Genomic DNA, 20,804 nt, shown 5'->3' on the forward strand with positions numbered 1-20,804 from the left:
ATTGTTACTCTGTTATTAATGGGGACAGGTTTTATCTGCACCAATTTTTAGGGCAGCCTTGATTTAAATTACTATCATATCCTAATATTGGCGATCGCTAAATTTCACTTTAGTATAAAAGTAAGCACAAAGACACATTTAGCAAGACTGAAAAAATACAAAGAAATCAATTCACATGAGACCTTTGCTGTTGTCCAAAACCACTCCTCCAGGTACCAACTCAAGGTGATGACTCTTGCAGTGTCGCTTATCGAGTGATTAATAAAGCAAGAATCATTTCCAGGTCGGGGTGGGGTGGTGATGGTGGTCATTAAGCCCTCAGGACTCTGTGAAGCCCGCACAAAAGCAGTAAGGGCAGGAAATGGCAATACTAACAGAAAATGACTGGCTATTGCCTTCTTAGACAGAAACAGCAGGAAGAGTGACTAGACCTCTGTCGATTGGTTCTAAGAGTCAGTGGCTAAGTTCATTGGCAGAGCAGCCACTAGCCAAGCTGGAGTTTACCCTAAATCAAACTGAATGCACAACTCAGGATGAGCAACATGATCATCTTACTTTCACTCTTTACTCTCTATACATGGTAAAGCGATCGTGATTGAAGGATACAGACTCACAGAAATGACTACAGATCATTTAGAAAACTTTTTTAATCAATACAATGCTAAGATGCTTTCAGTGACTGTCTCCCCCTCCACCTCCCATCCCGCAACAGTTTAATAAGATCACCGGATTCCTCAAAATCTGTTTACTTTAGTCATATAAAAATCATTAACAAACTTTGGCTTCCTTGCAAGCATGCAGCCCTTATATTTAAAAAGTGATTAAAAACAGTACTGAAGATAAATTGCTTCTGTAGAGTTTAATCAATGAGAAACATTCAACCAAGGTGATATTTCCTTGGAAAATCCTACAATAACTAGATTTTAGAAACAGTTCCTTATTTGCCAGGAGTAACTTCCATTTATAAATAGCAGCCATGACTTCAGGGCCTACAAGACTGCAGGCTGTCACAGTTTACATGTTAAGAATTCAAATGTTTTTAGATCAGATTTTCTAGCAAGTGTTAAAATAAAATAAACCCAACAAAAAGCAAAGGCAAAACAGAGGAGTTAGTTACCTCATGCTAAAAAATATTAAATTCCATGATTTTACTTTTCAGGCAGGTAACAGACAGACAACCATTGGGTTTAAGACAGTGGGCACAATTGGGGTTTGCTTGAAGACGTGACAGTGACACAGCAGGAGTTTACTCTGTTGAGGCTCTTTTGTGGGTGAAGTGTATCTAGGACAAAGGACAAGCGATCTCGGGTGTCAGTACTGGCTGGACAGTCAAGTTAAGGACCTGTGCCAGGCGTGCTGTGACTGAGGTGGAGCATCCCTGCGCCTGCTCCTACCACTGTGCCGGGTGCTTTCTGAGGCTCAGGCAGCAAGAGCTCACAGACATGTAAGCCAGGGAGGCTGGACCCATTGCACTGCTCTTAACCAATGACTAACAGCCCCGACAGACAGGGAGCAAACGAGTGCATCTTAAGCATGGACACCCTACACTGGTCTTGGGAGATGTACCGCCTCATGCAAGAACTCTTGGAATCTGTCACTCCTCAGACATTTGACGCCTACACAAAATGTGACCAGGACCAGTGGGCTGAGCGTTCCCAGTTCCAGGAATGCAACAGAGAGAGAAAGGCAGTTTGGGCAGTGAGCAGGGTACCTTCCCAGGTCAGCTTGGTACTATGTAGGAGCACGCCTGCCTGAGTTCTGGCTTGAGAAGAGGCCATTCCATGTGCCAGAAATCTGGGTACAAGACCAAATATGAGGTGGGGATCTGCGCCAGAGAAAGTGATCGCTCATGTTATCCACCCAGAGGGTTTCAGAGGGCAGCGAACAAACAGGCAACACTGGAAGCCAGAGTTGGTCGTGGGCAGTAGCAATATGCGTGCAAGTCAACTCCACACTCAGTGCAGGTCACAACTCAAGGGCTAGACCAGCTCCTTCCACTTCGGGATACAAGGCCTTTTCTTTCCTCCTCACCCCAAACCTCCCAGTGTGGCTCAAATTTTCCCCAGTCGTCAGGACAAATAGACATTTTAGACTGATTCTGATGCAAACATCCCAGCCCAGGGACTTGGGGCATGAACCCGGACAGGTAGTCCCATTACTGTCTCCAGCGATGCAGCACTCATTGCGACCCTGTGGGGCTTCCTAGAGCCCTGGGCTAAACATCAGATGCTACTTAGGGAGAGGGCTCCGTTTGATCGCTCTGTCAGGGAAGTCGGTCTAACGCCCAGAACAAGCCCTAGGCTTAAGACTAGGAAGTCTCTTCCAAACATGGTATCGGGGCTCTTCAGGGTAGAATCCCTATGACAACTAGGAGACACTAGAGCTCGAGGCACCGGCACAATGGGCCAAGCAGGTAGGGTCACCAGATAAAGCCTTTCCCACCAGCCGCTGTGCAGACACTGAGCGTTTGGGCCGTCTTCTTCATGCCGACTGGCACCAGCAAACAGACTGAGAGGGAAGACAAGTCACGGAGCGGGTGAGTCGCTTCACGAGGAATTGTGTGGTGGTGCCCCAACACTGACTCTGGAGACTGAGCCAGAAACCAGCATCGCCTGAAAGCCCTGGGGGGAGAAGGGTAGTGTATAGAAAACCTTGCAAAACCTAGCACCAGTTCTTCCTTACCAGGGCTCGAGGCAGCTCGGCCCTAAGATAACTGGACCGTGGATGGGACGGACACAGATGGCAGGCCGGCCCAACGTTCTCTGCTGCCGTTGCTCTGCAGCTCTCCTGGCAGACGTACACGCACGTGTTTGCTCGGTGGCTGCGCCTCACCCACAAACACCTTCCACTGTGGAGGTGGGGGGTGAGAACACTGGACCACGTTTTCCCAAAGAGGGAAAATCAAGTCACCGGGGGGCACAGCCTACAGTTCCTCCGCTCCTGAAAGAGAGCCTCCCTAAGGAAACCAGCTTCTAAGGGTCACCATGAGTGCGTGGAGCGCCAAGGTCACATCTACGTCGACAAATCTCACCAGGAGTTAACTAACCTGCTCAGCGGAATTAAGCCCCAGGTCCTCAACTGCCCACCCTCCCCTTACCAGGGAGGGGAGCAGAGCTCAGTCAGCTGGTCCCTTTCTTTTTTTCCACCACTGTCCCTTGAAGAGAGTCAAAGAAGGTAGTGTGGGAGGGAGGGGGGTCTTCTGGTTCATTGTTCAAAAATAAAGATGTCTTCAAGCGTCATCTGAGGTTGTCTAAAAACATGTCAGTTGCCCTCAGTGGCTGCCTCCACAGGCTCCTCTTCTAAGCCAAGATTCAGCTTGTCAGCCAGTCCCTCGAACTGCTTGCCCAGGCTGCCTGCAGAGTCTACAAACATGTTCGGGATGTCTTTGCCAAAGTAAATCTTGCTGTTGGAAGCAATCGCCTTGTACTTCATCAGCTGCAGATACTCCGGGGTCAGCTTCAGCTGTGGCACATAAATAAATACATACATAAAGAGAACTCACGGGGAGCCAGCAGCAAGCAAACTTCGGGCGGCACCCTTCCGACGCTACAGGGAGGGTCTCTGTGAGAGCGCAGAGCCGCTCTCCTCCTAGTCTCATGGGGACATCAGAGCGGAGCTGCCGCGTCGCTGAGAGGGTGGATTCAGCTGTGCGAGCTTTCGGTTTCTGTGTTCTCCACAAAAATGGAACTGCTGTCAAGGTGCTGCTTGGGTAAAGGGAGGTGGTACCTAGGCCAACAGTCCGACATCCATCAGCCTGGCCACGAGGGGCTCTGGGTGGGCGTGGTCATTCAACCACGGGCACTTTTTTTTAAACTCCACCCGCTGGGCACCCTTAACAATATTATCTGGGCCTTCGAACTGGTTCAGTCACGGCCAAACTAGAACAGCCCTGACCATGTAAAACTTGGGTGGTCCAGAACACGCCACAGTGGGAAAAGTGACGGGGCAAAGCCCTGGTCTGGGAGCCCCGGAGGAGGAGGAGTGAGCCTGCTGGGGGCCACGGGTGTGCTGACGGGGCTGTGGGGGGAAACGCACTCCGGTGGCCAGGTTGGCCGCCAACTTTGCGTTGAGCACGGTTCTGAGTGGTCCGGGGAAGAGGCTGCTGTGCAGCCAGCACGCTGCTGCCCTTCTTTCCTAGGGGGTCCCACTGCGAGCGGGGCTGCAGACCCTGGTTTCTCTCCTCCCAGTTAGCATTCTGGTTCACCCACATTATAAAAACCTGGGTCCATTCCAGCGTGACTTCTGTGGTCATGACTGAACAACGCTGAATTACCTGAAGTCTTGCTATAAACCCCAACCCAAACACCCCTTCTCTTCAGCAGGCAGGCCTGAGCCTTTACCTTGTTGGCTTCCGCTATTTTCATCGCAGTGTAGCACTCGGCATCGGCCTTGGCCTTCTCCCGGGCCAGAAAGGCGGCATCTGGGGGGACAAAGAAAGCAAGGGAGCCCGGGAAGTGCTTTGCAGGGAGTGTGTGTGTGTGGGGCGGGGCATGCTAGGTCTCCAAATAGCCTTTGTGGCCTTGAGGAGCCCCCACCCCAGGATTTGGGGTTTCCTCATCAATGGAACTGAGGGAGGGGTGGGGGCGGTAAACAATAATAAAAACCCTACCCTCGCTCCCCCTTCTACAAACTGTAAGGATCAACCAAGCCTAAAATGGGTTTGCGGAGCACCTTCCCCCACTGGGGACTAGTTATGAGCAAGTCTGTGGCTGTGCCCCCACACCTAAACTTTGACAACAAAACAAAAATGAAACAAACCAAAGCAAAGCACCCCTCTTGTCCCACAAGCCTGCTGCTTTTACCGGAGCTTTGGGCAGCAAATGGTAGGACAAGGCTGTCTCACATCTCCGGTTCCCGGCTCCCCACAGCGTCGTCCTCCATGTTCCGGCTCATGTTACACAGCCAAAGTGAGAGAGACCCCCCAAACCAAAACGGCCAACTCCCTGCCGTGGGTCAGGCTGACTTGCCTCCGGGGGTCCCCAGACTGCACAGCTTTACCGAGTGGAAAGCTCCATCTTCTTCCTCCCGTGGATCGGCACATGGTTCTGTTGCTGACCTTGTATTAGCAGCCCCTAGCTACTATGCCACCAGGCCCCTGCAGGGAGGCCCAAAGAGGGCTCTAATTATGGCCAGGGGCCACCGATAAGCAGACACAAACGGGCAGTCCCCCTCCAACGGCTTCCCTTTTATTTTCACTAATGCAAAGTTCCCAACAAACAGTGGGACCCTGGTGTAATTCGGATAAGGAACTACACGCTGTGGGCCAGACCAAGACCCGTCTGCCGGGAAGTCTACCTCTCCCTCCTCCGTGGAAGCCATCTGCTCTGAAACGAGCTTTCTGACCAGCGAGACATTTTTGATATTTCCTTCTTTGCTTTGGGAATGCGGCCAGTCTCACTCACGTGAGTAACATTTGTAGCAACACGCCTGGGAAGAAAGAGCAATCCGTGGGTGGGTTCTCACGGAGGGTCCCTCCCCATGACCCTGGGATGGAGGGGGAGGAAGTGTGGGGCCAACAGTATGGCTGGGAAGTTGGCTGTCACGCAGCTGACTCAACTGGCCTCACCACCTGGTGACTCGGATTTGCAGGAAACAGAAACGTGCCGAAGGCTCAGGGCTCTCCAATGAGGAGCTGATGACTTTTGAAACCCTAATCAGCTCCCCACAGGCCCCTAATGACTATACACTCACTCCTCACTTATCAAGAGTGGGGGCTGTACCTCATCTCTACACGGTTCACCCCTCTGCCCACCATCACTCACCACCTGTTGGGCCTGCCTTCCCCACCACTCCTTGCCCCCCACAGTGGAAGCCACAGGGGTTGAGTAGTGGTGTGTGGGTGGTTGCCTGCCACCCACCCCACCCTGGGTGGGACCCTGTTCATCATCCTCCCACCCACCCTACTTGTCCTTTGTCCCATCTTATGCAGTACCCTCTCTTTGCCCCTTTTCACCCCACCAACTTCCCCTGCACCTCAGACCCTTGCCAGGCCTCTCCTTGGCTCCCGTGACATGGTATCACCCCCAGTGGTTAGACACAGACATTGTGGATAAGCAGGAGAGGGCAGCCTATGGCCCATCACCCACCATTCCTTGTGTGCCTGGATGGTCTGGGGGCTGCTGCTGGCCTGGTTGCCACATGGGGGTGTGGTACATGGAGGCTGCCCTGAGCCTGCTGTGAACCATCGGAGGCGCCTGGTGTTTTTTTCCTAAGTTGTCACACATGTGAAATGTGGGGTAAGGAGACAATCCACAGCTAGCAAGAGGTATAACGGAACCGGGCCCCTTGGAGCTTGGGTCCTGTGCTGTCCTGGAGTTTACTGGCATGGGAACCATGTGAAGGGAGAGGTGGGTGGTGAGAAGGAGGGGTGGGCTACTGAAGAAGCATGGTATTCAGAAAAGCAGACACTGCTTCCCAGGCTAGGCATCTACCTGGACTAGGAGAGAAGACGAAGACGTAAAAAATATGACGTCTGATGGGGCGGGGTAAGGCAAGAGGAGGAGAGGGCTGCTGCTGTGGCCCAGCTCCTCAGTTTACTTCCAGGGCACTGGGGCCAAGGCCAGACTGCGCACCCAGGCAGCAGGGCCCAGCGGCGCCCCTCCTCTCTTGCACAGAACGGCTAGCACACAGCTAGCATTTGTGGAATGAAATGGAAGCGCTCTCAAGTGGAACACCGCTGCTAGGCTGGCCCAGACTTTCTCAGAATGCAAGTCTACACAGAGGGGACAAGTGATGTCCCCAACGAAACCCTAACATTCTAGAACCCACTAAGGGGCCGCAGACCCGATGCGCCCATCATTCACCACAAAGCGGGGTGGGTGGAAACGGACATTCAGTCCACTTCTGCTCACCTTCAATTTCTGAAATCTTCTTTTCCGTCTCCTTCTCCATCACCTTCTGCCCATAGGTGATTTCTGCTACTTGAGCCACTTTTTCTGCCTCTGTATAAAGGAGGTGGAGAAAAGACGTAGAGCCCGGGCACCTTGAGTTTGACATCATTTCACCTTTCCCCTGGTCTGAGTACCTGATGCAACAGTAGTGGGTAAGCTCAGACGGACAGCTGCTGTCCTCAGAGGGGACGGCAGCCTGGACAGCACACATGGGCAGACAGGGAAGGCACCAGGAGCACAGAGACCGGGTGCGACTCAGGGAGGCGCGGCCTTCAGCTTGCCCTGCCTCTCTGCGAAGCCACAAGGCAGGGATTTCTCCTAACGACGATTATAAGGAATAAAGTTTTCTCTAAGAAGCTTCTGGGACTCACATGCAGTGCTGGCGGGATCCTGGGCTGTACAAGGGTTTTCATGAAACTACTCACATAGAAGCTGATAGCAGCGCTGGGGAGAAAGGCCTGGCGACCTGCTTCTATAAGCACTGTGAGCGCTACAGCGAAGACAACCTACCTGGGTCATCAAGGATCTGAGTCGACTTGGGGGTAATAGGTTTGGGATTACCAAGTTTGGGCCTGGCTACTTCATTTGAGGAAGCATTAAGGCTCCGTGTTGAAAGGCAGGGCAGTGTAGTGGTGGAGAACACAGGTTCTTGAGGGAGCTCTTCTGGGTTTGAGCCCACCCTGGCCCCATCTGCTTGCCATCTGACCACAGACAAGTTACCTAACCTCTGGATGTGGTGCGCTGATGCCCTCTGACGCGAAACGAGGCTGATATTTTAACTGCCTCACGTGGTGGCGGAGTTGACTGACTTCATAGCTTGAGTGCTAAGAAAGACTCATAGTCGGGGCTCCGTAAGTGTTAACCATTATTATAAAGGAAGAATCGACAGAACCATTCATTTGCCGCTATGTGACAACTCAAAACTCCGTATTCCTGGCTATGCCCCGACAAGGTCAGCTTGCTTCTTGGAGTGTAGGCAGGCTGGGGAGGACCGAGTGGCTGGGCCTGGCCTTCCCTGCATCTCCCTAAACTAAGGTGGCCAGATTTAAAGTGGGACACATTGACTTGGGGGTAAGGGGGTTCTTCATTAAAAATTTGGTCTATATGGACCAAATAGACCGTTCCCTAGCTTGTGCATTCTTTCCAAAAATCGGGACTGTCTCGCCAAAAGCGGGACGTCTGGTCATCTTATCCTAACCCCACCCCAGCCCTGCTGCCTGGGAAGAGGAACCATAGAACCACATTCAGACCAATGAGGGCCTTCTTCCGCTCTGTCTCGGCTTCCTTCTCCACCACCTTCTGCTTCTGGGCTGCAATGAGCAGCTTTGTCTTCTCGCTTTCCCTGAAGGGAAAAAGGGTGCAGCTGCGAGACCGCCAGGCAAACACTCCAACAGGACCCTCACGGTTTCCTGGAGAAATCAAACCCAGCTGCTGAGGAGAGGCAAGTGGTCATGCCCGCCTCTCTCCCGAAAGGCTGCTCAACGTCCCAGGCAAAGGCTGATCTGTTGCAGGCCTTCACATGGCTTTTCTCTGCCCTGGAATAACCCATGCGTGGGAAATAAAGCATAATTACTTTAGTAAAATAGACCTGCCCGTCCACTTATCCTCTTTTTGTGCCTATCTCCTCCTCTGGCATGAGCCATTAAACACAAACAAGGCCCTCTGGCCCTTTTCAAAGCATCTCTGCTCTCCAGCAGCTTCTCCTGTGGCCCTCCATCACAACTAGGGGCCCCAGGCCGCTGGCCTGGTGTGCCCACTACATTTTAGCATGCAATAGGCTGTAGCAAATACTCCAGAAAGGGGATGAGAGCCTGGCATAGCTGGGGTGGCCTCTGGGAAGGGGTGGGGATCTGGGCGGGAGGGCAAACTCACATCAGCTCGTAGTTTCTGCGGATGGCCTCCGGTATGTTGGGCTTTGTCACCCGCACGGCCTGGGGAAGGGTACAGAGAACATCGGTGGGAAGGTGAGGGGGTGAGGGGACTCAAGCGGCTCCCGCGCGCTGGTCGGTGATCTGCAGGAGAGGGCACCTTGTGCCAGCGGGATTCGGAGTCATCAGGGAACTCGCCCCGGTAGCAATGCTTACTTGGATGACAAGCCCAGGAGCCATGGAGGTTAGGTCCTGCTGCAAAGCTAGTTTGAGATTTTCATCAATCTGATCTGGAATTAGGGAGGACACAGAAAAAGGAGCAGTTACACTTTCTGGGGGTAGAGGGCAGGCTAGAGCGGCAGCTTAGGGAGGTGCGGGGACAGGCCACAGGCCTCTCCAAAGTAGAGTGCTGGCCGCAGCCCGGGAAGCTGGCCACCCTGGCAGACCTTTGGAGGGGCAGGCCCTGCGTTCCTCTATGTAAGCTTGGTGTGGGAAGACCCTTTTCCTATAGCCTCAGGTTAAACCACCCTTGTTACTTTTTAAAAAGCAGTAGCAACTCTGCCCTGTAGCGGCACTGAGCTTTACAATAATAATAAATAATAATAATAATAATGACAGCAAACAACAGTTCTCGCGCACTTCCAGAGTGGGGCCGCATCTAGATGACAGCAGCTACAGAAAGGGAAGCTGACAGTTTTCAGGGAAGGAGGAAGGTGGAATAGCTATGCTAGGTATTTTGAAAAGAGCTGAGCACATTAAATCTAGTAATTTTAGAAGCTTCTAAAAGAAAAACACTCTGACATCGAAAGCCCCAAGGAAGATTGTTTCCATTAGGAACTCCATCAAACAACACAAGGAGAAAATGAAAATCTACAGCTTGGAAGCAAGCCCCACTCTGTCGCCGTGTTATCTGCTTTGGTGCTGATTCCACTGTCTGGGATTCACATGTGGGCGTTGCAGAGACAAGTGGAGAGGCAACCTAGCTGGTGGCCCATTCCACTCTGGCTGTGACCCAAAACACAGAACCCGGGCTGCCTTCTCTGGCCAGTCCTTCTCAGGGATTTAGCGCCCCTGTCCTGTCCCCTGGGGCCAAAACACCCTCAGTCACATCCTGGCAAGGCGCTGAGGAAGGCACCAGGCAACCTATGCCCAAATGAGCGCCTCTGAGGGATGGCAAATCTAACTCTTTCCTTACTAGATGCCTACACAGAGGACCGCCGAGGCCGAGTGATGAGCTCAGTCCCCAGAGCTAAATACTGAACTTCTTTAATGACTGTGGTGTGTTAGGATTTTAAAACCGAATTTCCCCCAACTGTCATATTAGTAAGCCAAGCATTTTAATGTTTCTACTGACTGGATTCTGATGACTTCTGTATCTTAAATATAAAGCAAATGGCTGCTTAATCAGCTAAGCTCATTAGAAATGTCTGTAAGTTCTCCTTCTACTTATTATAAGAAATGCTCCCACTTGGGTCCTTTTAATGAAGATTCCTAGGGAAAATTCCTGCACAGCCCTACTAGTAAGAACCATTGTTATTTGGACGGTGCCTGGCTGCCACTGCGGCATGCTTTCTATAGAAGATTCCTGATCAAAGGGGGAGGAAATGCAGGCCATCATTTCACATTCTCATGGAATCCAGCCTTTCTGGAGCCACGGAGGTGACTGAACTGCTGAGACCACTGCCCTAAGGTAACCTTTGAACCTTACACCACGAGTGTTCTCTGAAGTCCTCCTGCTGTCATTAAGTGCATGGGGTCGGTCCTGACTCACAGCAGCCCGGGGCAGTAGGACAGAACACCCCCGGCCCTGCGCCAGCCTCCAGATGGCTGCAGCCACTGTGTCTCAGAGAGCCTTCCTCCTTTGTCTTTTTGCTGCTCAAACAATAGTTTAGAATGTCGGCCTTGAGCATTATGCTCTTTTAAGCTCTAGCTATAGGGGATCAGAACCCTGGTGGCATAGTGGTTCCATGTTAGGCTGCTAACTACAATGTCAGCAGTTCGAAACCACCAGTCACTTACTGGGAGAAAGACAGGGCTTTCTACTCCCCAAAGAGATAGAGCCAGGGGCAGTTCTACTCTGTCTTGTACACTTGCTATGAGGTAGCATCATCAACTCGATGGCAGTGAGTTTTACATGGGATCAAACTGACAGTAGCAAAGGGTGTCACCAGGGTCGCTGAACTGTACACGGAGAAATCTGATGCGTGCTTTTGCTGCACATATTTTCAACCACAATTGAAAAACAGGAAAACAGTTGTAATTTTGGTTGAGAACTTGATTTCCTTTTAACGTTGGCTACTATAAAACTCCTAACAGCAAGTTTAAACAGAACAATTTAGAACAAAAGCAGCGTGTCAGCTAACTGACATGTTTCCTTCCAGTGCTGCAGTCAGGCTGTGTTTATTTTATAAAAGGGTGGTGGTGGTGGTGTTGCACAAAGCCTGTGGATCCTTTTTGTTCTAAGAGCTCTACTTCTCATTTGAAATTTTTATTTATTTATTTTATTTTTTAAAGATGCTCCTACTCATCTTTACTGAGCAGCAAGTCCTTGTCCCAGGGCTGGAATGAGCAGTGAGCCACACTGCTCTCACCACCCATGCATGAGCCCTTCTTTCCGCAGGGGGAGGTGAGAAGAATACAGCAGCAAGCACCGGGAGACAGAGGCGCTAGCCCCAGCCCTGCCACCAACTCGCTACCATGACTCACGAAAACCACTCTCTCTTCTGGCCTTGGTCCCCTAGCCGAGGAGGTGGGGCTGGAGACCCTCTAAGGTTCTCCTAGAACGAAGCTTCATTACAGAAGGATATGTTCAGAACAGACAGTGGGGACACATTTCCACTCCAGTCCTCGACTTGGACCACTCTCCTCCGGTGCCCAAAGTTTGACCGAAGAGCCGACCGCTCTAATGCATCTTCTGCTCTGGGCATGAGCATCCCCTAGGCATTCGCCTTGTGCCCTGCCGGAGCACAGGGTCCTTTCGTACGTAACCATCCTGCAATATGCCTCCTGCCCAGCAGCTCAGAAGTCGGGAAAGCGGTGACACAGAGCGTGGGGCGTCAGAAAGGACTTTCTCACCAAACAGCTCAATGTAGACCTCTTGGAGGGTGTGCACACTGCAGAACTGGTTGAGCTCGTGGTGGATCTTGTTGAAGATGAGGGCCTTGTCATAGTCGGCAGTGTAGTTCTTCACTATGTCATACACTGGGAGGAAGGAGAGACGTGGGAATCAGAAAAGCCACACAGGACGATTCCCCTTTCCGGGGACTGTCGGGAGAGGGTAAACTGGAAAACGGTACCTGCGTTCGGGACTAGGAAGTTTACCACTTCGATTCTGTCAAAGTAGATCATCACACCACCACTAAGGGAGAGAGAATGGACAAGCGAATCATGAAAGGCGGTGGAATGAAGAGCCTGGCACCAGATGCTTGCCTTGGCAGCAGAGCTCAGAGGAGGCTAGCTGGCAACGCCAATTTCCAAAGTGAAAGCTCTTCAGAGCTCAAAAGAACACGAGCCCGTGAGAAATCACACCTCTTGGAAACATCTCACAGAGGCAAAGGGAGACCCTGGAATGGCAGTCAGAAGTGAGTTGGTATTGTTTTGCATAAACAATGCCTTTTCATGCAGGCAATCAATTGTGGGGAAAGAAAACTGGAAGGCAGGCGGGTGGGTGGTTCCTAGCACCTCAAAACTGTGGACTTTCATGTCTAATTTCCCACTAAGTTTTCAATACTACCTTCCACCCAAGTTTTCATCATATAGAAAAAGGTCAAAGTTACATATATAAAAGTCAGGACACTATATTCAACAATTATTGACATTTTGCCCGACTTGTGGTCTACCTTTTCTTTGCTGAACTTATCAAAATAAGTGGTAGTTCTCCTATTATACACCATGCTGCTTTAGCAGACGTCACTTACTGATGACAGTCTCCTGCATACCCAGACCATTCTCAAATGGAGAACATTAACATGTTATTAGCATCATCTAATATGCAACCATACGTAAACTCCCCCAGCTGTTCCCACTTCTCTTAGAGCTATTGGTTTAGAACCCAACCCAACCCAACCCAGGGACATCAAGTCAGTTCCCTACTCCGAGCAACCCTGTGTGGGGTTTCCCAGCCTGTCAATCATCCTGGGAGCAGATAGTCTCATCTCGCTCCCGAGGAGGGGCTGGGTAGCAGCCCAGTGCTTCTCCTCCAAGCGCCACCTTTGAACCGGGTTCGTCACTGTTGCTAAGTCTCTTCATCCACAAAATTCTTTCTAATGCAAATCTGGCATAGCAAGTCTAGTAATGTGAGAAGTTCTGAAAAGAAAAACAGGCTCCGACATATCATAAAATGTCTTTGTGAAGAGCTCAGGCCAGTTATTGTGTGGGATGTCCCAGTTCTGTATTTGCTCCAGTGTTTCCTCCGGGTGTTATTTACGTTATTTTATTTCAGTTTAAACCCTTTTTATCTTTCACCTGCACGACTGCAGTCTGGATTTCCTGCCCTACAGCTCTCCCTCTGCCTTCAAGACAGTCTCTCTAGTTAGTCATGCTACAACTACTTTTCTAAAGCATTGTTATGTCATGTCATTTATCTGTTTCAAACCTTTAATGGATCTGCACTTCCCAGAGTGGTAAGTCCACATTTTTATGATGGTGTCCAAGGCCCTCCTGCTATTTTCTCTACTGTACTCCACCACTTAGTTGAGTGAGGATACAGGGAACTAGAGAGCAGAGAATTTGATAAGACCAGCAAGAAGCATTGCTTCCCTTCCTCAGGGTCTCTCAGTGCAGCCAGTCAAATGTTCCCTCTGATGTATTGGACTTAACAGCTTTAATCTTGGTACCTTACCTAGTCCCACAAGGTACATTCTTCACCTCATCTGTCTGGAGGGTGGTCTGGAAAGAGAGGAGGCACACAGCACTATAGAGCAGGCAGCAAGGAGCAATCACATTCTCCTCCAGAACTCCCAGATGGCCTTGTCGTTCAACACCTTGGGGGGCTGGGCTTTCCTTGTGTTCACACGGGAACTCTACCTGCTTCCATGTCTGTGAACCACTAAGAGCTGAGCCCTTACTGGGAAAAACAAACAGACCCTCTACTAGGATTCCTAAGACCTGTGTTTACTTTCCCTCTCCCTTGTTTTGCCCCTCAGTGCCCCTTCTCTGTATTGTTGGTGAGGCTCCTGTGAGACAACCAACGGCACTGAAAGCACTTTGCAGATGGTTGTTGTTGCTGGGAGCCCTGGGGTCAATTCTGACTCCTAGCAAGCCCAGCCCCGCCTCCCCGGGACAGGACAGAGTGCGCATGAGATGGGGCCGGTGTCATCTTTACAGTAGCAGATTGCGGGGCCTTTCTCCATAGACCATTGGCTGGGCTAGGCCTGTCAACCTTTTGGTTAACAGCTGAGCAGTTAACCTTTGGGCCACCCATGCTCCCATTTGAAGACCATGAAGTACAGTAAATGGCAAGAGAAACATACAAAGAAAATATGAATGATCTCAGGATTCTTTTCCTGGGTCAGTTTCAAAGGCATCCTCTAACTCTTCTTGTTCCTCTGGTGAAACACTCAGGAATTACTTCAAAGACAGCTACTCGCACTTAGTGAGCCTTCAGATCTGTCCGAATGAAGTCTACCTCTATTTAAATGTCATTTTCCTCAGCAAGTCCAACTCCCTCAAACCAGCAAATCTACCAGGGTAGATTTCTATTGATCGTGGGAGCCTAGGGTTCCAAATGCCTCCTTCCTTCTGCCCCTTCTCCCCACAGTCTCCCTCCCTACCCATTCAGAACACATTCTTCTCTGGCTTTGTGGTGAAGCGATGATATAATTCCCAGCTGGCCAAGGCAATGGCCCCCTTCTGTTATTTAACAAAAGTAAAGTTCCAAAGTAAATGGAACCTCCTTATTTAAAAATGAATAACAATGCAAACAACAACAACAACAACAACAACAACAACAAATCTACCTTGGAGTCCCTCCTGGAATTTTACTCCATGGCTAATCATGCATTAGTTAGCACCGAGAGTCTGCAGTCAGCCAAGCCAAGAAAATATACCTGCACAGACTTATATGAGGTGATGAAAGGGAGCATGAGATGGAAGCCAGGGCCACTGGTGGAGGTCAGCAGGGCACCGCCTCTGCAGAGGAGAGACACAGGCTGTTAGCAAGGAGGCGCACTTGGCTGCTTAAACAATCAACACCATTGGACCAAACATCTTCAGCCCCATAAGCATTTAATATACAGTGGCATGTGGCAGAACGGTATATACAGGTCCCTTATCTGTTTCTCATTGCTACCCTAATATTCTAGGGAGCCTGATTGTACAACATAAAACCATCATTCGTGCTTTTGCAAGGATTAACTAGGCATCCAGGCGAAATGGAACGCAGACAGAAGAACCACAGGCTATACTCAGCCAAGGAGAGGAAGTCTGGTTTACTTTGTCATACCCCCTGAGCTTTGGGTAATTCAGTAGGGCAATTAAGTGCAGTAATGTCATTATCAATGAACTAATGTTGGAATCTAGTGGCATGAGAAGCCAAAGAATAATTGTACTACCCTCTATAAGTCATTAATTTTTTTTAAAAGGGGACTGCTGGGTTACCTTTCTAAAAAAGTTGTACTTAAATGAAGAATGAAATTAAAGCTTTTTGTGTGTGGCTTATGTCAGCAGATGGAGATGGGGGAAATACTGGCAATACAGAAGTAAACAATGCAGGATACATATAAGACGGAGTTCATAAGAACTTCAAAGTGAAAAAACACGGTTCTGAAGAATACTAAAAGGAAAGTAACCCCTGGTGCTTTGCTTTCACATATGAAGCCCAAGAGAGTTTTTAAAAGAGCAATGAAACCAATGGAAAGAAGGGACTCTTTCAAGAACCACTATCCGGGGACGGGACTTGACGGTATCAGTCATCCTGCAGATCTTCTCAATCCTCCAGAAATGTTCATTTTAAAGAGCAGTCTCCAAGTGCGTTGAGCCTCAAAGTAACTGCTCTTTAAATCAGCTGAGCAGGCTATCGTCTCAGTTGGCCTTCAAGAACTGGGAGTCAGCTGGTCTGGGTGTGAGTAACCTCAGAGCGGGGAGTCAAGGTTTGGTGGGGCGTGGGGCGTTTGGGAAGAAGCAGGATTTCAGGATGGTCTGCTTTAGGCTTTGGCTTCAAACTTATATACACATTTATCACTCACCATGCATGGCACCATCGGAGAGTATTAGGGAAAGTTTTACATTTATATATATAAATATATTTATACATCTGGTGAGTTCTCTAGATGCTTAATATTTATTATTTATAAACTTTATACTTAAACATATTTATATATCTTTTATAGCATATATATATATTTATATATCTTTTATAGCATATATTTTTGGGGTATATATATATATATATATATATTGCCATTCAGTTGGTGCTGACTCATTAGGAACCCGTAAGACAAGGTGGAACTGCCCCCCTGTGAGTTTCTGAGACTTTAGCTTTTTACAGGAGTATAAAGTCCTGTCCCATCTTTCTCCTGCAGAGTGGCTGGTGGTTTCGAACTGCTGACCTTATGGTAAGTGCTGACCAACAAGTAAGTGGCCTGACGTAAGCCTTGAAAGTGGTTGGTACCCAGCCCACTGGAGTAAGGGTGAAAGTCTAGAGCTACATCCTTCTTCACCCCTGTGGTCGGCCACCATTCTCAACCCCGCTGTTGACCAACTATGCCACCAGGGTTCCTATATACATAGACACATGTATATATATACGAGGGGGTGCCCCCCCAAACTGGTTGCGCTGGTGGGAGTGGAGCTTTCGTAATCTGCATTCTTCCCGCTAGAGAAGCATGGAGCAACTTGCTCTGAGTTAGTGCACCCAGTGGTGTCACCTGGGAAGGTTCTCTCTGGTCATGGTGAATTTTTTTGTAAAAGCAGTTTCGCTTGAACTTTGTTTTTTTGTGATGGCCGATTTGAGAGAACAGTGTGCAGTTACAAAATTTCTGCTCTGGAGAAATGCCCCAGAAACTGTTGTGATGTTGAACACAGCTTACAAGGGCAGTGCTATGGGAAAAACTCAAGTGTCTGAATGGTTTTCTTGCTTCAAAAAAGGTGAAATGTCAACTGATGACAAATCTTGTTCTGAGCGTCCGTCAACTTCCCAAATGGATGAAGATGTTGAATTGTAGTGCATTTAGAGTTTGTTCCACCAGGTCAGACTTAATCAAGCTTTCCATTTAGAGGTTCTGAAAAGATTGCGTAACAGTGTATGACAAAAAAGGCCTGATTTCTGGCAGACAGGGTACTGGTTTTGCCACCACGACAATGCACCTGTTCACACAGCCATCCCAGTGTGCCAGTTTTCGGTTTTGGCAAAAAACAGGATGCCTCTCTTGCCCCAAGTGCTTTACTCACCTGACCTTGCTCGGTGTGACTTGTTTGTTTCTGAGAAAGCAGAGAGACATGAAAGGACAGCAATTTGACGGCGAAGAAGAGGTGATGAAAAAAATGAGGGGTTGCCAGGCATCCAAACAGATGAGTTTGAAAAATGTTTCCAAGAATGGAATTGTAGATTTGACAAATGTATTAAGTGTAATGGAGAGTACTTTGCGGGTGAAAAGGTTGTTTCGTTAAAAAAAAAAAAAAAGCATAGCTTTTGGGGGGGATTCAGTTTTTTGGGGGGTACCCCCTTGTATATTTCCCTCTCCTAGTCACTGGCAAAAAAACTTCAATCAGCAAACCTTTCTTCAACAAAATACAAACACAGATATTCAGCAGAATTTGCCAGACAGTGACTAGGAAAGACAGCCATTTAATAGGAAGGGCAACCATCGACCTGCCTGTCTTACCTGTAGTATACCCCAATGTGCCCCTCTTCTATCTTGTGCACGGCCGAGAAGAGAGAGGAGCAGAAGAAACCGGCGGCCAAAGCCACAACTGCTCCCAATTGAGCCATCAGTGAACGTTTCTCCTAGGGAAGAGGAGGGAACCTATGTGTGGTCTGAGATTGAAAGTGGTTCATCCCCAGCCTTGTGGTCTGCCACCATTCCCATTCCTTAACCAGAGAATTACATTCCACATCTCCCTGAAGAGGCACTGCCTCTAGCATGTGTCCTGCACGGGCGAACCAGTGCCGAGTGGGTAGCGCTCAGAAAGAGCCTGCTCTTCCGGTGAACACCAACGTGCTGTAAATGGAGCCGCCCAGGCTAGGATAGGGGAGAGAGGCAGCTGCGCGATATTGGGCCAAATTACAGAGGATGTCAAGTGACAGGCAGTTGTGGCTATGTAATTCTGGTCGTAGCCTCCCAATCCTAACTGCCTGCCATTTCAAAGACAACCATTATTTACTCCTTCTGATGCTGGAGTGGCAGAGACAGCAGACCAGCAGAGTGGCAAGGTAGGATTCTCGGGCCTTTCTTCCACCTTCCCATTGTTTCGGCCTTAATCGGGATAAGGCTCCCAACGAGCCTGGAGCCACACTCCCTCCCATAGATACTCGACTGGCACTCTGCACCTGACAGGTCCCCAAACTCCTGGATCAAGAAGAAACAGGGGTGGGGGGGGGGGGGGTGGATTCTCTTGTTTAATTGACTCTGGGCTCCTGGATCCAACTAGGTCGTGAAAGAGTTAACATCTAGAAGCACGTTTCCGGAACAATGCATGATCTGGAAAGTCTATGGGCACGGACAGCAAAGTTCCCTGGCAGGTGAGCCTGAGGCCACACGTGCAGGATGCTGCTTCGGCCTCCCCCGTCTGACACAACGCAGCGGCAGTTTGCGAGGCGCTGGTGTTACCGTAGTGGTCCCAGCTGCGTCCTTTCGGCAAATGCTTCCCCTCCCCCAAAGTCTTCCCGTGGTCACCCGCACCACGTCCAGGCCCTGCCATCCCGTACTCTTCCGCGAGGGGCGCGTGCCCCTCGCACCCTGGATCGGGCCTGGGCGCAAAGTGCATCTCCTCAGTCCCGCCGGGAGGCGAACCGGGAAGGAACAGCTGAAAGGAGGAAGGTGCTGGGGCGAGAACCCCCTAAAGACCGTAGATCAGCCCCAGGGCAGGGGCAGCATGTAGGCCCTGGGCGCGCATTAGGAAGGGGCGGGGGCGGCGTACCCGGCTGTCCCTCCAGGCGCTCCGTACTCGTTCGAACCCCCGTGCAACCGCAGAAAACCGCCACACCCCTCCGCGCACCACTTCCTTCCGGGCCCGTCGCTTCAATGACGCCATCACTTCACGCGAGAGGGCCACGCCCCCTTTGCTTCGCTCCCTACTCCCCCCCCCGCCCACCGGGCTCCTGGTGGTCAGTGTCCACGTAGGGCCACCAGGGGGCGCCCGCGACCCGGCCCGGGCCGGTCGAGGGCTTCTGCCAAAGAGTTGAGCGGTAGGACCGGACGGGTGGAGGAGGGCTGAGAGTGAGCCCGCCGGCCGACGCGCGAGGCCGTGGGTGTTGGGTCCGCACGCGTGGGTGTTGCTTCCTGAGATCTTGACTTTGGAGATGTCTCCGGGTTCCCTTCCACCTGAGGACTTGCCGCAAAGGGCCCTCCCTCCCTCCGCCCGCCCCCCAGGAACAGATACAGGAGTTTTGCTGGGTCGCCCTCGCAGCTAAAAGAAACGCTGTTTAATGTATGCGTTAGTAGCACCTTTACGTTGCTGATCAGCCGTTTCTGTTCCGAGTTAACCCCTTTATGTTTTACTAGGAGCTTTGGGTTCTTTGATCCTCAAAAGCCCACCTGGTGGCGCAGCGGATTAAGCGTTGGCCAGCTAACCCCAAGGTCTGTTGGTTCCCATCCAGCAGCCGTTCTGCGGAAGAAAGATGAGGCGGTCGTCGTCCGCTTGCCTAAATCAACCTTAAGGGCAGTTCTACTCTGTCATGTGGTTACTTTGAGTCGGAATTGACCCCAGGAGCATGGCAGGCATATTCCCTTTTCTTCAGCATTTCCTGTTCCTGGGTGCTCAGTCCGTACGTTCTGAGTGAAGATAGTGTGGAGCAGGACCAGAGTCTAGACTTCAGGTATTGAGTCTAAAGGCCTGACAAGACCCCCACCCTTCCCTGTTCAATAGGCATCACATAGGAGCACTTGGAACACAGCTAGCAGGAAAGTTCGTTTCGGAAGAGAAGGCTGGGTCCCGTAATGATCGCCTCAGTGAATGAAGAGTTTTTCTGGGGAGGAGGCAAACTGGTGGAGGTAGGCAGATTTAAAGACCAGTTGCTATCAAGCCGATTCCATTCATGGCAGCTCCAGGCACGCCTTGGAAGTGGATCACCAGGCCTTTCTTTCAAGGCACCTGAGTGGACTGGAATCCCCAACCTTTGACTATCTGCCAAGTGTGTTAACCATCCCCACCACCCAGCAACTCCTAGGCAGATTTAAGGCACAGTGGAAGGAACCTGTAAGGTCATGGCTGTTGGAATGGACCCTTTTTCTCCCTGAGTTTGCTCTGGGAGAACTTGTGTTGGGATAGTGGAGCATTATATGAGTAAGTAATCCTATAAGTGAACCAGATGGTGTTGTCTGGGAACCCTGTACCCACCTCCTTCCCCGAGCACTGCCTTTTCTACTCTCCTTTTTGCACCCTTCTTGTCCCTGATAAACATACAGTTCACATTCTATTACCTAGCCATCCAATGCAAACCCTATTCGAATTTGAGAGCTTTTTCTATTAACTAGCTCATTGGTATGCGTAAGAGCCCTGGTGGCATAGTGGTTACATGTTGGGCTGCAAACTGCAAGGTCAGCAGTTCAAAACCACTAGCTGCCCTCAGGTGAAAGACAGAACTTTTTACTCCCTTAAAGAGTTAAATCAAAACCAAAGTTAATGTCATCAAGCCAATGGTGATTCATAGTGACCTTATTGGACAGGGTAGAATTGCCCCTGTGGGTTTCCAAGGCTGTAACTCTTTGTCTTGGGAGTGCTTACAGATATTATAACAATTCATAATGCAATTAGATAAAGCTTAATTGTACAATTGCTGCCTCCATCAGCTCCAACACATTTTCTTTCTTCTTGAACTCTTTGATATCAACTTCCCTTTGTCCTCTCCCTCTCTGACCCTACCCTCCAGGAAGCCTTATTGTTATTT

At 50.1% G+C, this 20,804-nt stretch overlaps 1 protein-coding gene across 2 annotated transcripts; it reads right to left on the minus strand.

Moving 5' to 3' along the window:
- Positions 1-629: 629 nt before the first annotated feature.
- On the minus strand, positions 630-18,901 carry ERLIN2 (ER lipid raft associated 2). Of its 2 annotated transcripts, none has more exons than XM_013003876.3 (12): positions 18,836-18,901; positions 17,581-17,702; positions 14,806-14,887; positions 13,599-13,645; positions 12,055-12,116; positions 11,834-11,959; positions 8,975-9,048; positions 8,763-8,821; positions 8,141-8,232; positions 6,852-6,941; positions 4,341-4,420; positions 630-3,462 (listed from the first exon to the last, which is right to left on the minus strand). In XM_013003876.3, the coding sequence occupies exons 2-12, from the start codon at positions 17,685-17,687 to the stop codon at positions 3,262-3,264; spliced, it is 1,020 nt and encodes a 339-aa protein (XP_012859330.1). In that variant the 5' UTR covers positions 17,688-17,702; positions 18,836-18,901; the 3' UTR covers positions 630-3,261. The 2 variants fall into 2 exon arrangements, with proteins under 2 accessions (XP_012859330.1, XP_045142601.1); XM_045286666.1 differs by lacking the exon at positions 18,836-18,901 and adding an exon at positions 18,526-18,545.
- Between the last annotated feature and the right edge of the window lie 1,903 nt (positions 18,902-20,804).

The sequence above is a fragment of the Echinops telfairi genome, unplaced genomic scaffold, assembly GCF_000313985.2.
Source record: "Echinops telfairi isolate 266 unplaced genomic scaffold, ASM31398v2 ScPeMD7_9;HRSCAF=40, whole genome shotgun sequence".
NCBI lineage: Eukaryota > Metazoa > Chordata > Mammalia > Afrosoricida > Tenrecidae > Echinops > Echinops telfairi.